The 17,153-nt window shown below is 38.2% G+C and overlaps 1 protein-coding gene across 2 annotated transcripts in view; it reads left to right on the top strand.

The window, feature by feature from the left end:
* DOCK4 (dedicator of cytokinesis 4) overlaps positions 1 to 17,153 on the top strand; it is a 212,589-nt gene that overhangs the window by 189,326 nt on the left and 6,110 nt on the right. For both annotated transcript variants that reach the window (XM_042467418.1, XM_042467419.1), the window contains 11 exons: positions 1,693 to 1,779; positions 3,964 to 4,140; positions 5,941 to 6,024; positions 8,225 to 8,344; positions 8,759 to 8,880; positions 9,495 to 9,615; positions 11,482 to 11,563; positions 11,774 to 11,883; positions 12,801 to 12,968; positions 15,499 to 15,571; positions 16,264 to 16,377. In XM_042467418.1, the coding sequence (XP_042323352.1) occupies positions 1,693 to 1,779; positions 3,964 to 4,140; positions 5,941 to 6,024; positions 8,225 to 8,344; positions 8,759 to 8,880; positions 9,495 to 9,615; positions 11,482 to 11,563; positions 11,774 to 11,883; positions 12,801 to 12,968; positions 15,499 to 15,571; positions 16,264 to 16,377 (1,258 nt within the window). The remainder of the gene's footprint in view (positions 1 to 1,692; positions 1,780 to 3,963; positions 4,141 to 5,940; positions 6,025 to 8,224; positions 8,345 to 8,758; positions 8,881 to 9,494; positions 9,616 to 11,481; positions 11,564 to 11,773; positions 11,884 to 12,800; positions 12,969 to 15,498; positions 15,572 to 16,263; positions 16,378 to 17,153) is intronic.

The raw sequence follows: 17,153 nt of genomic DNA, 5'->3' as shown, positions 1-17,153 counted from the left end.
CAATAGTACTAGCACTTTACATTTCTATACTGCTTAATAATGAACTCAGCACTCTCTAAGTCTGTAAACCAGTTGCCCCCAACAAGCTGGGTATTCGTTTTACCGACCTATGAAAGGATGGAAGCCTGAATAAACCTGGAGCCTTGTGGGATCAAACTCACAACATTGTGGCTGCAGCACTGGCATTCAACCACTAACCTACCAGGGGTCCATAGTACCTTTAAGGAGTGGGGTGAAGAAGCATGCTTGTGCATATTTGTGGAGAGAAACTTGCCTGCCAAGTTCTACCAAGGCAAGATTGAGAGGGTGACTAGGAAATCAGTTATTGACAATGCCTTTTCCCCTCCCTAGACTGGTTAGAAGTCATAAGGCAAAAAATAAAATAAAAAATAAAAAATACTAGTTATCAGTACTGGTAAGTGCTGATTATTAGTTATAAGTAATAAGGTTGGTTGGAGTTAACCCAACTTTTGATGGTACAGCTCCACTTTCCCTAATGGATCAGCCTCTATAAATTTAAAGTTTGACAGTGGAACACACTCCCTAGGAGTTTAGTGGAGTCTCTTTCCTTGGAGGTCTTTAAGCAGAGGCTACATGGCCATCTGTTGGGGATGCTTTGATTTGGATTTCCTGCATGGCAGGGGGTTGGACTGGATGGCCCGTGCGGTCTCTTCCAACTCTATGATTCTATGAAAGTCTCTTTTAGTGTACAGACATGGTTGTGTGTTTTTTAAAGGCCCACCTATAATAAAGATTTGACAGAGGACAGTCCGCCCCAAAAAGGCAGCCTGCCGGCAGCCTATTTCCCTCCAGAGAGATGCTGCAGCCGCCAAACCGTGCAGCATCACTCCAGAGTAAAAAAACCCCAGAAAAACCAGGTTGGTTTTCAGTTGCCAGGTGGAAGTCACAAGTGCACATTGCTTACATAAAAATGGTGGCGCCCATGTACAAGTGACACCACCATTAGTACGCTGCTGCGGCATGCTAGAGTTAGGGACCATGCAGTTGGTGGTGGTCCCTAACCCTAGAATCAGTGCCAGCAAGTTGCATTCGGCCCTTCTGTTCTGGGCCTTAGTAAAGGAGTTGATGCTTATTCATATTAGTTACTGATATTAAATGGAGGGATATATTATTATTATTATTATTATTATTATTATTATTATTATTAACCTTTATTTATAAAGCACTATAAATTTTCACAGCGCAGTACATACAATCTTTTTAAATTAGATCATCTTCTCCTGTATGCTTCCATGGAAACTGTGTTATTTTGCATCCTGTTATTCTTAGGATGGAAAATAAGACCCTTCTTTTGCAATGCTTTTCTGTACTCTTTCATAAACACACAGCCATATGTGTGGTGTAGCTGAAGGAATTTAGGGCAGTCTTCCCAAACACAGTACCCTCCAAGTGTGTTGGACTATAATTTCCATCATCCTCAACCAGCATTCCAATTGTCTATCAGTATACCTGAAGAGCACTGGATCAAGGAGGGCTGCTTTATTTCCTTCCTGTTCATTCGTTCTTTCTGTAAATTATATTTTCTCACCTTGAGTGGAAAAATAATATGTCTTAAGAAAGGAATAAAAATTTTAAATGCAATAAAAAAAGCAAGGGGTAGCAGTAATGTGTGCTTTTTCTCTCTCAATAAAATTAGCAAACCAATAAGCAATTTCTCTTTCTTTGACACAGAGTTTGTGGATAGAGAGGACCACATTGATCTTGGTGCAGAGTTTGCCTGGTATTTCTCGTTGGTTTGAAGTGGAAAAACGTGAAGTGGTGAGTATGAAGTGATGGTGGTGGTGGGGGAATAGTGTTACTATACTTTCCTGTTGAAGTCATTTTTATGGTGATAGTAAACACTCTGGATATTGCTTTAAACTGAATAAATGTAATGAATGGTAAATGAAGTAGTTTGAGGGGGATGAGTTAATTTAATGCAGAAGATATTGGATACTAAAAATTAGCCTAAAGAGAGAAAGACAGTGGTACCTAATTGCCTGATATGTAAAATGTATAGGAAAAAAGTACAGTAATATGAAAAAATACAACCTGTGTCTGTATTCATTGTGTATGTCAAGATAAAGTTCTAGACAACTAACATCTGATATATGTTGTTATGAGATCTACAGATAAAAAGATTTGTACTCTAATTCAATTAGGGAGTCTGTCCAATAATCTGTTTTTGGGATTCTTCTTACTCATGAGATAGGTTTCGTGATGATAGGCCTTATGCAATGTTAACTCAATTTTAAAAAGTTGAGTTTCTCTTTTCTCCAAGTAAGTTGCATAATTATATTTATTTTTGCACTATTTCACTTATTGGATGAACTTGCTCCTGTAGATGAAGTAATAATTATAACAAATTTCCTACAATAACTCGCATTGCACAATAAATTTATAACACTGAGAGTCTGTAACCAATTATAAAGCACAAGTCTAAATCCAATTGTTTTAATCCCAACTATAATTAGACTGTTGAATCAATGAGGCCTGTTGAATCAATGAGCCCACATTGATTCATTTGATCTACTCTTCATTGGGATTAACAATTTGATTTAATATCAGAATTTAAATCCTGCCTTGTTTTATCTTTTCTATCAGATACCTCAGTGCACTAACACTGGTATCTATTGCATACTATTTCACAGTGGAAATGTAACTAAAATGAGCCCTTAATATCCGCTGGAGTTTTGTTTCAGGACCCTCTGTGGATACCAAAATTTGTGGATGTTCAAGTCTCATTATAAACAACAGCACAGTAAAATGGTGCCCCTTCTATAAAATGGCAAAATCAAGGTTTGCTTTTTGGAATTTATACATTTTGGAATCTTTTCAAGCAGAAGATTGTTGAATCCATAGATAGAAAAAATTGTAGATATGGAACGCTGGCTCTATTTCTGATTTGGGAGCCCTGAGGTCCTACTGGATGGGCATGACAAGTGCTTTGGTTCAACCCAGTCAGAGGGCATCAGGCTGAGGAATACTGCTGTAGTCTTTCCACAATGTTGAGTTATCCAGTTTCAAAGTCCCATTGTGAACAACATATGTACAATGAAGCTTCATGTCATTTCCAGAATTAGCTTTCTGTCTCTTTAGAACAGTGATTTCCAAACTTTGGTTCTCCAGATGTTTTGGACTTCAGCTCCCAGAGTGCTAGATCATTGGCCAAGATGGTTGAGGATTCTGGGAGCTGAAGTCCAAAATACCTCCAGGACCAGAGTTTGGGAATCACTGTCTCCCAAACTCTGTGAAAGTTCAGAAGTTGACCTCTGTGAATGAGGTATTTATCAGAAAGCATGTGCATGAATTGGAGATATAAATCCTTGAGTATTTCATCCTTGCACGTGAGGACAAATAACTGAAAGTAGATTTCTTCCTACCATTTGAGAAAACACATGTTTTCTGCACAGGAGATAGTTTTTTGCACAAAAAGTGTTCTCATTAGAGAATCATTTCTGCACAACACTGTGGAATATTGAGTTGGAGGAGATAATTGCACACCCCTAGTGTGCATATGTGTATGCACATACATGTGTACAGGGGAGAACACGTTTGTGTTTACAGAGCATACCACTTTGTTCAAATTTGGATTATGAAAAGTTTACAATTTGTTCCTCCAGCATGATAGCTGGGCTGCTTATTTATCACTCAAGAGTCACCCAAATCATATGACATTGTAATTTGTACTTGGTTGAATACTGGTTTTAATAACCTCTATAACTTTATGATCACAAGCTTTATTCTCCGTTCTACATATTTTCTCATGGGTGCTGGTGCCTCACAAGAAACATGACATTTTAAATTTTGCTTTAGAAAAAAAATGGGAAAAACAGAGAAACGAGTATTTTGCTCTTTGTTGAAACTTCAAGGATCAAATTGTCAGTGCTAGTGTTAGTTGTGAAGTAAGATGTTAAATAGCTGACATATAGGCAGATTTGTGGATGGATTTTTCTTTTCCAGGTGGAAATGAGCCCTTTGGAGAATGCTATTGAAGTGTTGGAAAATAAAAACCAGCAACTGAGGACGCTGATCAGTCAGTGTCAGACTCGACAGATGCAGAATATCAACCCTCTCACAATGTGCTTAAATGGGGTCATTGATGCAGCTGTGAATGGTGGAGTTGCCAGGTACCAAGAAGTAAGTTGTTCTTACACATAGTGCTTGCGAGTTTCGGGTTTTTGTTTTGTTTTTTGTTTGTTTTGTTTTTGCCTTAACCTCCATCCCATCCCACTACCTTTATTTGGATGACTAATAATTTTTCACCGACAAGACCTACCACACCATTTGGAAGCATTTAAAAATCTGAATGCCTGTTGGAGCTAAGAGATCTGGTTTTGATCTGATCATCCATTCTAAAAAACAACCCAGTTTTTATTTTATGTGTCACCTTTTCATCCTGCCCTTTTCCTAAAGAGCACCTTCCCATTTTATCCTCTCAGTAACTCTGTGAGGTAAATTAGGCCAAAAAATAGTAATTAGCCCTAGGTAAGCTTTTGGGATTTGAATACAGATTTCCCAGTACTCTAACCATTGCACCATATTGGCATTTTACATTGTCACTGTCATTATCATAATCTTTGAGAGACGGCTACTTTCTTTTTGCTAGGTCACTGTGTCATGCGTCACTTACATTGATAGCACTGTATCGGGTGCTGAGCCTCAATCTCATGGGCCCAATGTGGTCTACAGCAGCAGCTTTGTCCACCACCACCACTTTTTAAAAGAAAGAGTACTGCATTTGGGAAGGAAACACTTAACCCTTCCCACTCCAGTGCCTGTAACCTTCCACCCAGCCGTATCCCTTTTCTTAAGCTCGAAAAAGGATTGTTCCATTAAAGCTAACAGAAGCCTTTTTCCCAAGCTAAATTTCATGGAGAGTGGGATCTCTTTCACCGCCTCCCTCCCTCTTTGTGTTGAGTGAAGGAGGTTATTGGTGAGAATGGGTTATTGTGTGAAATGGGTGCAAATGATGGGGTTTGTGCTGTGTGTAGATGTGTGAGAATGGGTGTGTGTGTCAATATGAGAAGGGGATTGGCCTGAACAATGTTGATTCTTTTTGTGAAGGGGCCCACCCTACAGAGTGCAACCTCCCTATATCTTCAGTATAATAGAATGCAGCCCTTGCGGTTTTTAAAGTGGTTCCTCATCCCTGGATTATCTGAATAAATTAATAGTAATTGAGATTATGCTTCAGAACATTGGAATCAAGTTATTTGAGGTGAACGCCTGTGCTGGACTGCAGTGAGAAATCTTCACCTTCTCATGGTTCAACTATACATTTGGTGGTAGTTGTCCTTTCTCCTTCTCCTCTGCATTCTTATTCTGATGGACTTAATTATAATGTCCCCCTCCACCCCTTGGATGTTTTAGGCTGTATCCAAAATTCATATAAAAAACAATAGTGAAACCAGAATAATTCTGCAGAATTATTAGAATTGTAGTCAAATCATTTCCTTACAATAAAATCTGAAAATGACATTAGAGACTGCTAAAACACTGTGTAAAAGCGAGGTTCTCACAGCTCAGCAAAAACAACAAAGAGATGAGTAGGCCCTTCATCTTGCATAAAAACCATTAAGCCATTTCAAAACAATTCTAATGGATGAAATGACAAATATATTATCAACAGTTTCATAAGATATACATATGTATTAAGATGAAGTTCATAACAAAATCTTAGTTTTAGAAAATAAAGACCTCACTTTTTTCGATTTCAAAATGAATGAATCACCACATGATAATAAGTATACCTTGCAAACATGTAATACCACTGAGATAAACTGAGCATGTATCTGTGGTGCTCTTTGAGCTCAAATGTGTTCTAAAGAAATGGGAAGGTGCTGTCAAGGGGAATAAGTTTTTGCTGAGAACTGTTGTAAGCGCAATGTGCTTTGAACTAACATGGATGACCTTGTGTGGCAATTGTATTCTGCTCAGGCATTCTTTGTGAAGGAATATGTCCTGAACCACCCAGAGGATGGAGAGAAGATCACATGCTTGAGAGAATTGATGCTTGAACAGGTAAAGGAAGGTCCGAGCACTCTGTGTGCTGTCTCTTGTTGTAACTCCCTGTTGTAGCTAAAATTGACATGCACACGGAAAAAAGCATAACATGGTAATATTCCATGGTTTACAGGACTCCAGGATTTGTAAGATGTTCAGAAAGCAAAGATAGGGGTGAGCAAGCAAGCTATGTGTTATTAAAGTAAACTCTGAGATCTTTTCAAATGGCTGTTTCTCTCAGGTTTTGAATAGCAAACTAAATGGAAGCGTGGGTGGTGGGCAGAAGTTTGCCATGTGATTGCTTGCACTTTTTTCCAATAATATGCTGCTCATAGGAATGATTCCATCTGGCTACAACTATGGAGTGACAAGGCTCAAGAAATAGACTGTGTTTTTTAAAATAATTCCCAGGATTATATTACAGTGTAAATTCTGTCTGTCTTTTAAAATGGTGATTAATTTAACCTGAAAGCTAACTCTTTTAAGTTCACTGCTCTTTAAATGCCTATGTTTCTGTTACTTTTTTTCCCAGAGTAGCTTTGGTAACTGTGGCCCAATACAGACAGGTGCTTTGTGGTGTGGTGGTGACGATTTTAGGGTTAGGGACCATGCACCAACCCCACAGTCCCTAACCCTAGAACGTCAGGGCAACAGCTTCATGGCGGCCTCCCGTACACATGGGGCCGCCATGATGATACCGACACCACGCAGCGTCCCCATAGCCACGCAAGGAAGGAGAAAGGGGCCACCCCATTCTGCTCTGTATGGCCAGGGTGTCCGGGGGCATGAAGCCAAAAGGACACCCCTTTCCCAGGCCATGGAGAAGCAGCATTTTGGATGGCCATGTGAATTATATCAGTTTATTACATCAGTTGTGAAGCACAAAGCTAATATTGCCCTGTCTGTCATTCCATGATTTACAGCTTCTTCTAGATTCCAGATATGTTAGTGTTAATATTGTATGTGTTAGAGTGCTCCTTATATATTAGAGTAAACAGATAAACAAAGAAGAAGACCTTTCTAATCCAATCAGAGTTGTGTTTTTTTAATATAATACTTGGAATGTGAGCAGTTTGGCACTTGAATAATGGCACCAACATGATTATAAAAATGTGGTGGAATTTGCTTCTACTACCCTGGTGCTAAAAGCAATGACTTTGGGAATAAGCATCATTTAATTGCATTTAGATGTATTATAAAATATATCTTTCTAATCCTTTACATGTCTGTATGGCAGTACTTGTCTTTAAAAGAAAAAAAGATGGTCAAACAAGCATCATTGATATCCCAGTACTTCCCAACATGTCTGGGCCAGCTGAGACACTGACGCAAGTCCTGCTTGTTTCAAACACTGTCAGCCTATCTCTTGGTTTCCACTTGGTAGCCCTCTCAGCTGTAGGGGCTCCAGGCTTCAGCCCAGCAAGTCCAGCATTAGCTACACTGCTGAAAGAGTTTGAACAAATCCCAATAACCCTAACAAGATGACCAGGAGTTGCAGTCCAAAGTTATTTCGTAGGCCAGAAATTGTCCACTCCTCTCCTTCGCCAATACAGCAATGAAAGGGAGATCAGATGTTTTGGATTTCACTTTTTATTAACTGCTGCATGTTGTGTTTTTGATTTAAAAAAAAATTAAAAATTAAGTGTGGTTTGAAATGACCTACAATTTGAAATTGTTTCATGGAGCTAGCCTGTTCAGACAAACCATAGTCAAGAATAATAAGAGTTGAGAGCAGGGTAACCTGAGGACCTCCAGATGACTTTGGACTGCAACTCCTGTCATCCCTGGCCATTGTCTGTACTGGCTTAGGTTGCTGGGACTTGCAGTGAAACAAACTATGATTTCCATGCCCTAAATTGTCCTATATAAACATAAAATTCTTTCATAGTTGACTGTATGATGGACTGAATGTATATTGTTATTAGCTGGTGACTGATCTTGACCAGATTTTGATCCAAGTTTTCTAGGAGTTGCCCTAAATGCTAAACCCTCTCTCCCAAAATATGTTCATGTCTTTGGATAGCTCTTGAAAGTTGTTCTAAACCCAAAATGGATTTACCTCCCTACTGACATGGGCTTACTTGCCAACCACTGATGTTAATAGAGCTTTGATTCTTGAAAAAATATCAATAAAATGTCTGAGATATATCATTATATGAAGGCAAATAAAGAATATGGAGAAAATTAACATTTTTTCTTCTTGCTTTGTTGCATAAAGGCCCAGATTTTGGAATTTGGCCTAGCTGTGCATGAGAAGTTTGTTCCTCAAGATATGAGGCCATTACATAAAAAACTAGTGGATCAATTCTTTGTGATGAAATCAAGTTTGGGAATACAGGTAAGTGGGACTAATGCTAGGAGGAGATGCATTATGCTGGTGTTGGCTTTTCCCACAAGCATGGTTAATACATTTATTAAACAGCAAATAGTGACATCTTCTGGCTGCATGGATGTACTGCTTTGCTTCCAACTTCATATCTCAAAGAGGGAAAACATTAAAGAAGATCTGGTTTCTTTAGCCTACAATATATTATTGTCTTCTGCTAAACATTGAGCCAGAGTTTGGAAAACTACTTTTTTGGACTTCTGCAACCAATAGTCATGCTAGCCATGCTAGTCTGGAAGCTGCAATCCAAAGAAATCATCTTTACAACCACTGTATTTAGTACACATAAAATTTGTCTTTGAAACATCAGTGTAATATTTTGCATTCTTATTATCTGTAATATTTTAAATGTAAATATGTTTTTAGGAATTTGCTGCATGCATCCAGGCCAGTCCAGTTCATTTTCCGAATGGGAGCCCTCGTGTCTCTAGAAATTCAATGCCAGTTTCTATGAGTCCAGAGGGTGCCAGAGTAATTCCTCGACGTAGGTAAGTGGTGAAGAAGGGGGGGGAATCCCTGTTTCTTATTCTGGTATATGTTTTATACAGAGGGGTGATTTAATTCTCACAAAATTGGACAGTTGTAAAAAAAGAAAGGTAGCAATACAAGCTGCAAAGAGAAACTGTGGAGATTCTTTCATTGATGGTATTTGGAAAAAGGTTAGGAAGGCATCACTTTTAGGCCAGGCTTAGTAACAGATATCCCTCTTTGTTAATTACTGAGATTCTCTAGGATGGTGCTTTCCAACCTCTCTCATATAGGGAATTGCAATTTGTTGTTTGTTTCGATTACCGGGGCAGATACCATATCTGTGTCCATTGGCTGCAGTTGCATCTGTAGCACCTGATGGATGGCACTGGTCCATGGACCACTACTTCGAGTAGCACTGCTCTAGGATAACCTGGTGTTACACAACCATAGCTTTCCTATGGTCAACAAAATGCCTGAAGAAGATATGGATATGAATAATGCAGGGATATATGGATCTAATCATAGATATAGTGGAATTCATGTGGAAATCTGAATTATTTCCATTGCTGTTTGGTAAACTGAAATCAGAGTCGCTGTTGATGTCATTTGTTCTCTTCTTTGATTGTAACAGCCCATTAAGTTACCCAGCTGTCAACAGATACTCTTCCTCATCATTGTCCTCTCAAGCTTCTGCAGAGGTCAGCAATATAACTGGGCAGTCTGAAAGTTCTGATGAAGTTTTCAACATGCAGGTACAAAATGCTCCCTCATCTACACTGGATGAATTTATATCATTCTTCAGATTTTCCTAGTGGATAACAGAAGATAATTTGAGGAGGAATAGGGAAAAGTTTGAAATACCAAGGAGAAGTGCAGATTTCTTTTTCTTTGATTTGCTTGCGGAGTTCTATCATACCCTGCTTCCGTGGTTCTCAGTGGGTAATGACCATTGAGACAATGAATCTTGCAATATGAAATACTCATCAAGATACAACATGCTATACATCGTAGTAGTAATTTTTTAACAAAACCATTAAAAAAAACCTAGCAGTCAAAAGCTAATAAAATGGAAAATTAAAAAAAAAAAGCATGCCACTTGCCTTTTACAATCACTGGAGGAGAACTACTCATTTCCCCAAAGGAAATATGTGCTCTGTCCCCTCGTATCGCTTTGAAGATAAGATACTGGCATAGGCTTTTGATTAGATACCTGTGAATAGGGCTGCCATTGTGTGCTTTTGTGAAGGAACACAAAATAAACTTGTTATTTCTCCCAGGATGTCCTTAAAATCTATTTCTATGAGAATTAACAGTTACAGTATTAATTCTAGATACAATAAAATGGCCTGAGAGATGGTGAAAGGAAATGACTTTTTCTTCAGAAAATTCTTTAAAGCTTGGAAGTAATTTGTTAAATCCATTAAAATTTGTTTTAAAAAACTAGTAATAATTTTAATGTTGACATTAACTTGAGTTGAGTTATTTTATTTGGAGAGTAATTTATTTATCTATTTTTGCCCATTTTTACTAGTTGTAATTCATTTTTTTTAATGTGAAACAACGACGAACAATGTAACAAATTATATCATTGTAACTAAAACTATTAACATGGATGAGTTAATATTTTCAGGCTCTGTTCTGCACTCTAGCCATAGGCAGGGGGCATGTTAACTGTGGGTAAGGAAATAACCGACCACAGTTTTCAAATGGGATCAAGAAAGAAAGACAAAGAACTGAAGTTTGAGATCTGAAACCTAATAGTATTGAGAGGGCAGAGCTCCTCATCTCTCAAGCTCTGGCATGAGACACCAGACTTTGTGGAATGTTTTGACTGTGCCTCCACCTATATTCAGTCTGTAAATGACTTGATGGTACATAACAACAGCAGCAAAAAACGCTTATACATAAATGCAGATATTATAAAACACCATAAGACCCCAGTGATCTCTTTCTAAAAGAAACTAAACTCAGATAGGTGCTGTAATCTTGGAACTCTGCTCTGCTCATTGAAGAGATAACAGTGTCAAAGTAGGGCCATTTTAATAACTAGCAATAGTTTTTCATAAAAGACATTCAAGTGTATTTTATTGTGAAGGCCTTTGTGGGCTCTTGTTAAGGTGAACGATTCAGGAGAAAAATATTCTGTGTAAATAAATAGAAAATAAATGTATTCTTAGTCTTTATTAAATGTCTGTGTTCCTTCCTATTACATAAAAGGCCCATTATCTTGTCCATTGTTATCATGAACTAGTAGAGCTACTTCATGGTTTGTAAAGACAATAAACCAAATGAAATGGTGCATTGGTGGTTGTGGAACAACATGATGTGGATCTACGCTGCAATCTTGTTCATGTGTACCTTGGAATAAATTCCACTGAACACAAAGAGACTTATATCTGTGTAGATATGTCTGGAATTACACTGTGAACCATCTGCTTGCCATCCAATCATATTCTTGCTCCAAACTCTTTGTTTTTATAGTTCAAATAATCCTGGAAACCTCTGTGTTGAGCTTCTGCCATTATATACCATATCATTAACCAGAACATGTCTGTTGGTTTTTGTTTTGTCATCAAGTTGCATGATACTGAGATTTTGTGGCTCTTGTATAATTCCAGCCAAGTCCATCTACCTCAAGCCTGAGTTCCACTCATTCCGCTTCACCTAATGTGACCAGCTCTGCTCCATCCAGTGCCAGAGGTTAGTGTTGCATTATGTAGAGATCCTTATAGAAGCTTTCTGGGCACAAAATGCCTTTGATGCTGCTTTTTCTTGATCACATCATTTGAAATCCCACAGTGGGAGAGGAACTACTATAAAGTCTCTGTCTGTGTGCTTTCACCAAGATGATTCACCAAACCAAAGGTTGAAAGAATTGCAGTGATTCTATAGGTTTCTCTTGTATTCCAGGCTCACCTCTGTTGTCTGACAAGCTTAAACATTCCAGAGAAAATTCTTGCCTATCTCCAAGGGAAAGGCCCTGTAGTGCTATTTACCCTAATCCTGCTGAGCCTTCACAGGTAGGCATTCCTCAGGGCCCCATTTCATGGTGGTCCTATTGCATACGGGCTGCTATGGTGTAGAAATGTTATTGATCCTCTTGCCAGTTCATACATTTGTATCTTTTATGTGTGTAGTGAAGATGTGGTAGGTCTATCTGACTGGACTGAAAGTCCTTCCCAAATATTATTGCTCAGGAGTTTGAGAAAGTAATTAAATAAAATATTAGTTTCTGAAATGTTTACCCTAACTCAGAATTTCTTGGATGATATCAGAAAGAGTGAGGTTATGAAGGAAGAAACCCACAAATAATAGTTATTTTTATTAATAACACTATAATGTGATGCCAGTCTCCTGTCATATCTGAAATCTTTATAAAGTGAGGTCAATCTACCCACCCTTTTTCATTTGTGCATACCATTCCTAATGAGCAGGCATTTTGTTTAACTAATACATTTACCCTGAGAACATTTCTTAAAACTCTTGTAATCCATTCTATTTTCATATCATGTCATTAGCAACCTCATTCTAATACTGTGTCTTGGATAAATGCCTGGCCAGGTTCCCTGTAAACTATAGAATTCTGGTTCTGTCAGTAGATAACTATGCTGATTCAAAGGATCTTAACTTAGAAATAATGTAGGTTCTCCTTGCCCACTGGATCTTTGTAATTAATTTTCTTGGATAGGAAATACTTGCTTACATGTTCATCAGTACTTTTATGCCTTAGTCCCTCATGGTCTTCTAACTTGCTGGTAGCCACAATAGCTGCTGCTTCATCATTGACTGCAACTTCTTGGCAAACAATAATGCAGTATTCAGTGTGCCACTTTGCACCATCCTCTGGAGCAGGAAAGGATTCTAGAAAAATGTTTTGTATGTAAAGTGGCTTTTAAAATATGCCACAGAGAAAGAATTGTGCCATTTTTGCTCCCAGCCTGCAAACTCTGGCTTTGCCAAGTGGAATGAGGCCTCCATTCCGCGCTGCATCAGAGATTCACCAAGGGAGCCTGAAGAGCATATAGGCCCAGTAGCTGCTCTGCCAGAGGCTTACCTAACAGGAAAATCTCCCAATCTATCAACATCCTCAGTAGTCCCTGACAGGGTAAGTAGAAACAAAATATTTTTTCTCATGAAAACATTACAAAAAGAAAAACTATGGGATATTAAGCAGTCCATTTCCCACTCTCCCTCCTTAAACTACGTCTAAGAGAGGAGGCAGATTTTCCTCTAAGCACTTTCTGCTGTAGAATACCACAGAATGCTAGGTCTTCTGGGTTGTCATTGGAGAAGTGGCATGGCAAGGAATAGCAACTGTTTTGCCTGAGACTACAAATTTATTTCTTAGAGGGTTTGACCATTCCCTTGGACTCACAGTACTTATAGGAAAGAATCGGACTGTCTGCATTCCCCCCCAAAAAAGCATGAGATGTTAAGATTAATATGGTCAGTCATCTCAGAAGAAAAAAAACGTTATTGTGATGTACATGGACATTTAAACCATTAGTGTTACATAAATGGAAACTTTTTCTGAGGGCATGTACAGATAGGAGCAGGACTTGTGCCACATGTCTACCATGCTAGCTTTCTTCATGCTTTGGGTGGCTGGTCAGAAATACACACCTGCCTGTATGTCTCATTCTTTTTCATGCTATTCCAGGTCTGCTCCTGGAGTCACAACACTCCATCGTTCTCCACCTCACAAAACTAGGCCCCAATCTCATTATGGAAATGATTCGCCTGGTTTTTGGAATGGGAGAATGCAGAAAGCATGGGATATGATGGGGACTGTAGTCACCCAGTATCCATATTTCATCACTATCATTCAGTTTGACTGCTGTTTGACAAACTGACATGTTGGGTGATCAGACGAAGTTGTCATTATGTTTGGCTGATGGCTTTCTGTTATGAAAAGAAATTAGTTGGCTGAGCTGTTACTCTGTCTTCTGCTTACGTTCCATTTTCTAGCTGAAATGCCTGCATGCCTGCTAGGGGCCAAATTTGGGGTACATTTTCTATCTACTCTAGATTAGTTGTAATTGCTTTGTTCTTTTATATTTTCCTTTTCTTTCTTCTTGAATATCCCATAGTTTCCTGTTCCCATGACTCCATTATTTGCTTTGGATATCTGGTAGTGTTCCTTATGAGTTTGCTTCCACCACTTTACTAGTGACTTCATTTCCTTCACTTGTCCCTCTATATTTCTCTATATTAAAGAAAAATCACTAAGTTCTGCTGAATATTGCATTGGTAAATCTTAATTTTCACTTGTCGGTTTTGAACAGAAATATTCATAAAGCTCTGACAAATATAAAATGGACATGACTAACAGTTTAGCATGTAAACCATACATTTTCCCCTTTCAATGTTATCACTACTTCTTTCAGTGGTATATTAATGTTGCTTCCATATAAACTTTTTAATCAGTTTTCTACTTTTTCATTTAATTGAATATCTTAACTTTAAACTGGATTCTTGTGTCTCTTTTGTCTCACTTCTTTTTAACCATCAGAATTCCAAAACTGCCTTTGGAAGAAGATATGGGAATTGATTTTTGTGTGTGGTCTCACTGAGGAAAAATGTTGTTTTGAAGTCAGAGACTATGGCTCTGTTGTATAGTTTTCACAAATTTGATCTGACAGTTTTGTTCTGAGGAGATCATCCAGTAGCAACATAAACATAAAATGTCAGGCCTTACTGGATTCACAGAAAAATATTACATAACACTCAAATGTGCTTGTATGAGCAGTTTGATTTAGGTTGTGCCCAAATCATAATGAAGGTAAATTCTATTAAGCAAAGACAGGAAGAGAGGGTTTTGTGCAAAATGGCAACAACCTTTTTTGCTATTACCCTTATCACTTCTCAGAGTTTCTGTAAGTATTTCAGTTTGTACTGCCCCTCTTCAAAACATCTTAGACTCTGTCGTATGGGGAGACCAAGAGTTCCACCACTCATCATTGACAAATAAAATACCCCCAGTTATACTTCATTTTTCATTGTTAAATTTATATTTACATATAAGTAAGCTTAAGATGTACTTAAATTGACTTTATTTAAAATGATACAGATGTGGAATTATGGAATTTTAAATGATATGGAATTAATTGTTCTAATACATATATATGCGCACATGTATGCCCATATATACAAGTAATGAAACCTTTTCTTTTTTCAAATGACTTAAAGCATCTTTAATGATTTATTACTAAATTTGAGGGGAAACAGTTTTTAAAAAATATTTGGGGAAACACTAGGAGGCACAGAAGGAGGTTTAACCTGTTTTTTGTCAACTCCTGTCCTATAGCTTAATTTAGTTTTTCTAATAGGGTGGAACTTGTCCTTTTGTACTTGTCTTATTCAACAGGTGTGATAAAATTTCTCTGTAGATTAATTAATCTTTGTTTTTCAGTAGAGAAGGGGGTTTCCATTGCCCTATCTTTAGTTTTCCTCTAATAGCTATCCTCTTAAGATTTGTAGTTAAAAGCCAGCTAGCCACAATAAAGCTGTTTTAATTGAGCATTGAATTCCGTCCTTTTTAATACCCACCATTCCAAAGTTTAATATATATTTTTGCCAACTTTAAAAGTCTGACAAAAGTGCTGTCTTAAAAATGCACTCTTCTGAATTTTTAGAGAATTCTGTTCAATCATATTGGAGATGGCGCTTTGCCAAGAAGTGATCCTAATTTGTCTGGTCCTGAGAAAGGTAAGCATTAATCATTTGATATTTCCCCTGCCTTCATGTTTAATATCCAGAGATATGTATGTATGTATATATGTGCTGTCAAGTTGCCTGTTGAATTATGGTGACTCCATAAATTTCATAGGGTTTCTTTAGACAAGGAATACTCAGAGGTGGTTTGGCTAGTTCCTTCCTCTAAAATATAGCTGAAGGCACCTGGTATTTATTGGCTGTCTCCCACCCAAGTACTAACCAGGGATGACCCTGCTTAGCTTCCATGATGGGACCTGGTGCCTTTAGGGTATTTAGGCCTACTCATAACCAAAGCTACCCACAAGCTGTGCAACATTACAGTATCATAAAAGCTAAAGTATCAAGTAGAGATCATGCAAAACCTAAGGTCCAAAACACACTGCAGAAATAATCTAGTTTGAAACTGCTTTAACTGCCCAGGCTTACTGCTAAAGAATCCTGGGAATTGTAGTTGATTGTGGCACCACTGCTCTCTGACAGAGAAGGCTAAATGTTTCACAAAACTACAGTTCCCAGAATTCCCTAGCATTGAGCTGAGGCAGTTAAAGTGGTCTCAAACTGGATTATTTCTTCAGCGTGTTTCAGACCTAAGTGATCTCAAATCAGCTATATTTAAGCCAGATGTTGTACATTTACTCTTTATGGTTTGAAATCTTAATGCCCATTTGCTCATTACTATGCAGCTGTAAACAGCACTCCCAGCAGCTGGAGCCTTGATAGTGGAAAAGAGGCCAGAAACATGTCAGAGTGTGGAAAGCTTATGTCTCCTCCGGTGCCACCACGCCCCACACAAACTGGTAGGTAGAGGTAGCACAGTCTTTCTGCTGTGAAACAGACAGCCTGTTGAATGAATATTCTGCCACAAACTGAATCTAGCTCAGATTGGCCTTTGGCTTCCCACTAGAAATGTATGTCAGTTTGATCTCTTGAGCCTAATCTACAATATTTGACTAGGAGTATTAGAACATGAATTAAGGATATGCACCCCAGCCATAATGACAATTTAAAACAGCCAGCTTGTAATGGTTCCCAATCCAACAGAGAGCCAGGAGAGTCAAGGAAGAGATACTCAGCAGAGGTAGAGAGGATTTATATTGGGCTGGAATTAGGAAGTGAAGAAACTAGTAGTGAGATAAGTACTTGTTTCCAAGAATGCAATTCTCCTTGTTTTACCAAAATTGCTTCTTTTTAAACTGCCATGCCACCCAATTTCACCATAGTGGAGGGAACCCAAAGAAATCAGGGATGCAATGAATTCAGCTAACAGGACCCATGATGACAAGAGGAAAAGACCCCCCCCCCAGAAAAAAACACATTCAAAATTCACCAACCTTTTAAAATGTTCAGTTTGTTCGGTTATATATGCTTCTCTCTGTGTGTGTACCTGCCTGCATTTCTGTCTGTCTTTCTTTCCAATCATCTGTCCATAGAAGCCTTTCTTAACATGTTGCCCTCCAGATGAAACTTCAGCCCCCAAATTATTCCTCACAACTGGACAAATCAGCTAAAACTGATGGGCTCTGTAGACCAAAAAACTCCAAAGGACACAAATTGTGCAAAGCTGCTCTTTACA

This window comes from Sceloporus undulatus, chromosome 5 (assembly GCF_019175285.1).
Source record: "Sceloporus undulatus isolate JIND9_A2432 ecotype Alabama chromosome 5, SceUnd_v1.1, whole genome shotgun sequence".
Classification (NCBI taxonomy): Eukaryota; Metazoa; Chordata; class Lepidosauria; order Squamata; family Phrynosomatidae; genus Sceloporus; species Sceloporus undulatus.
Note: the sequence above shows the minus strand (reverse complement) of the source record. Positions and strands in the feature narration are given on the sequence as shown.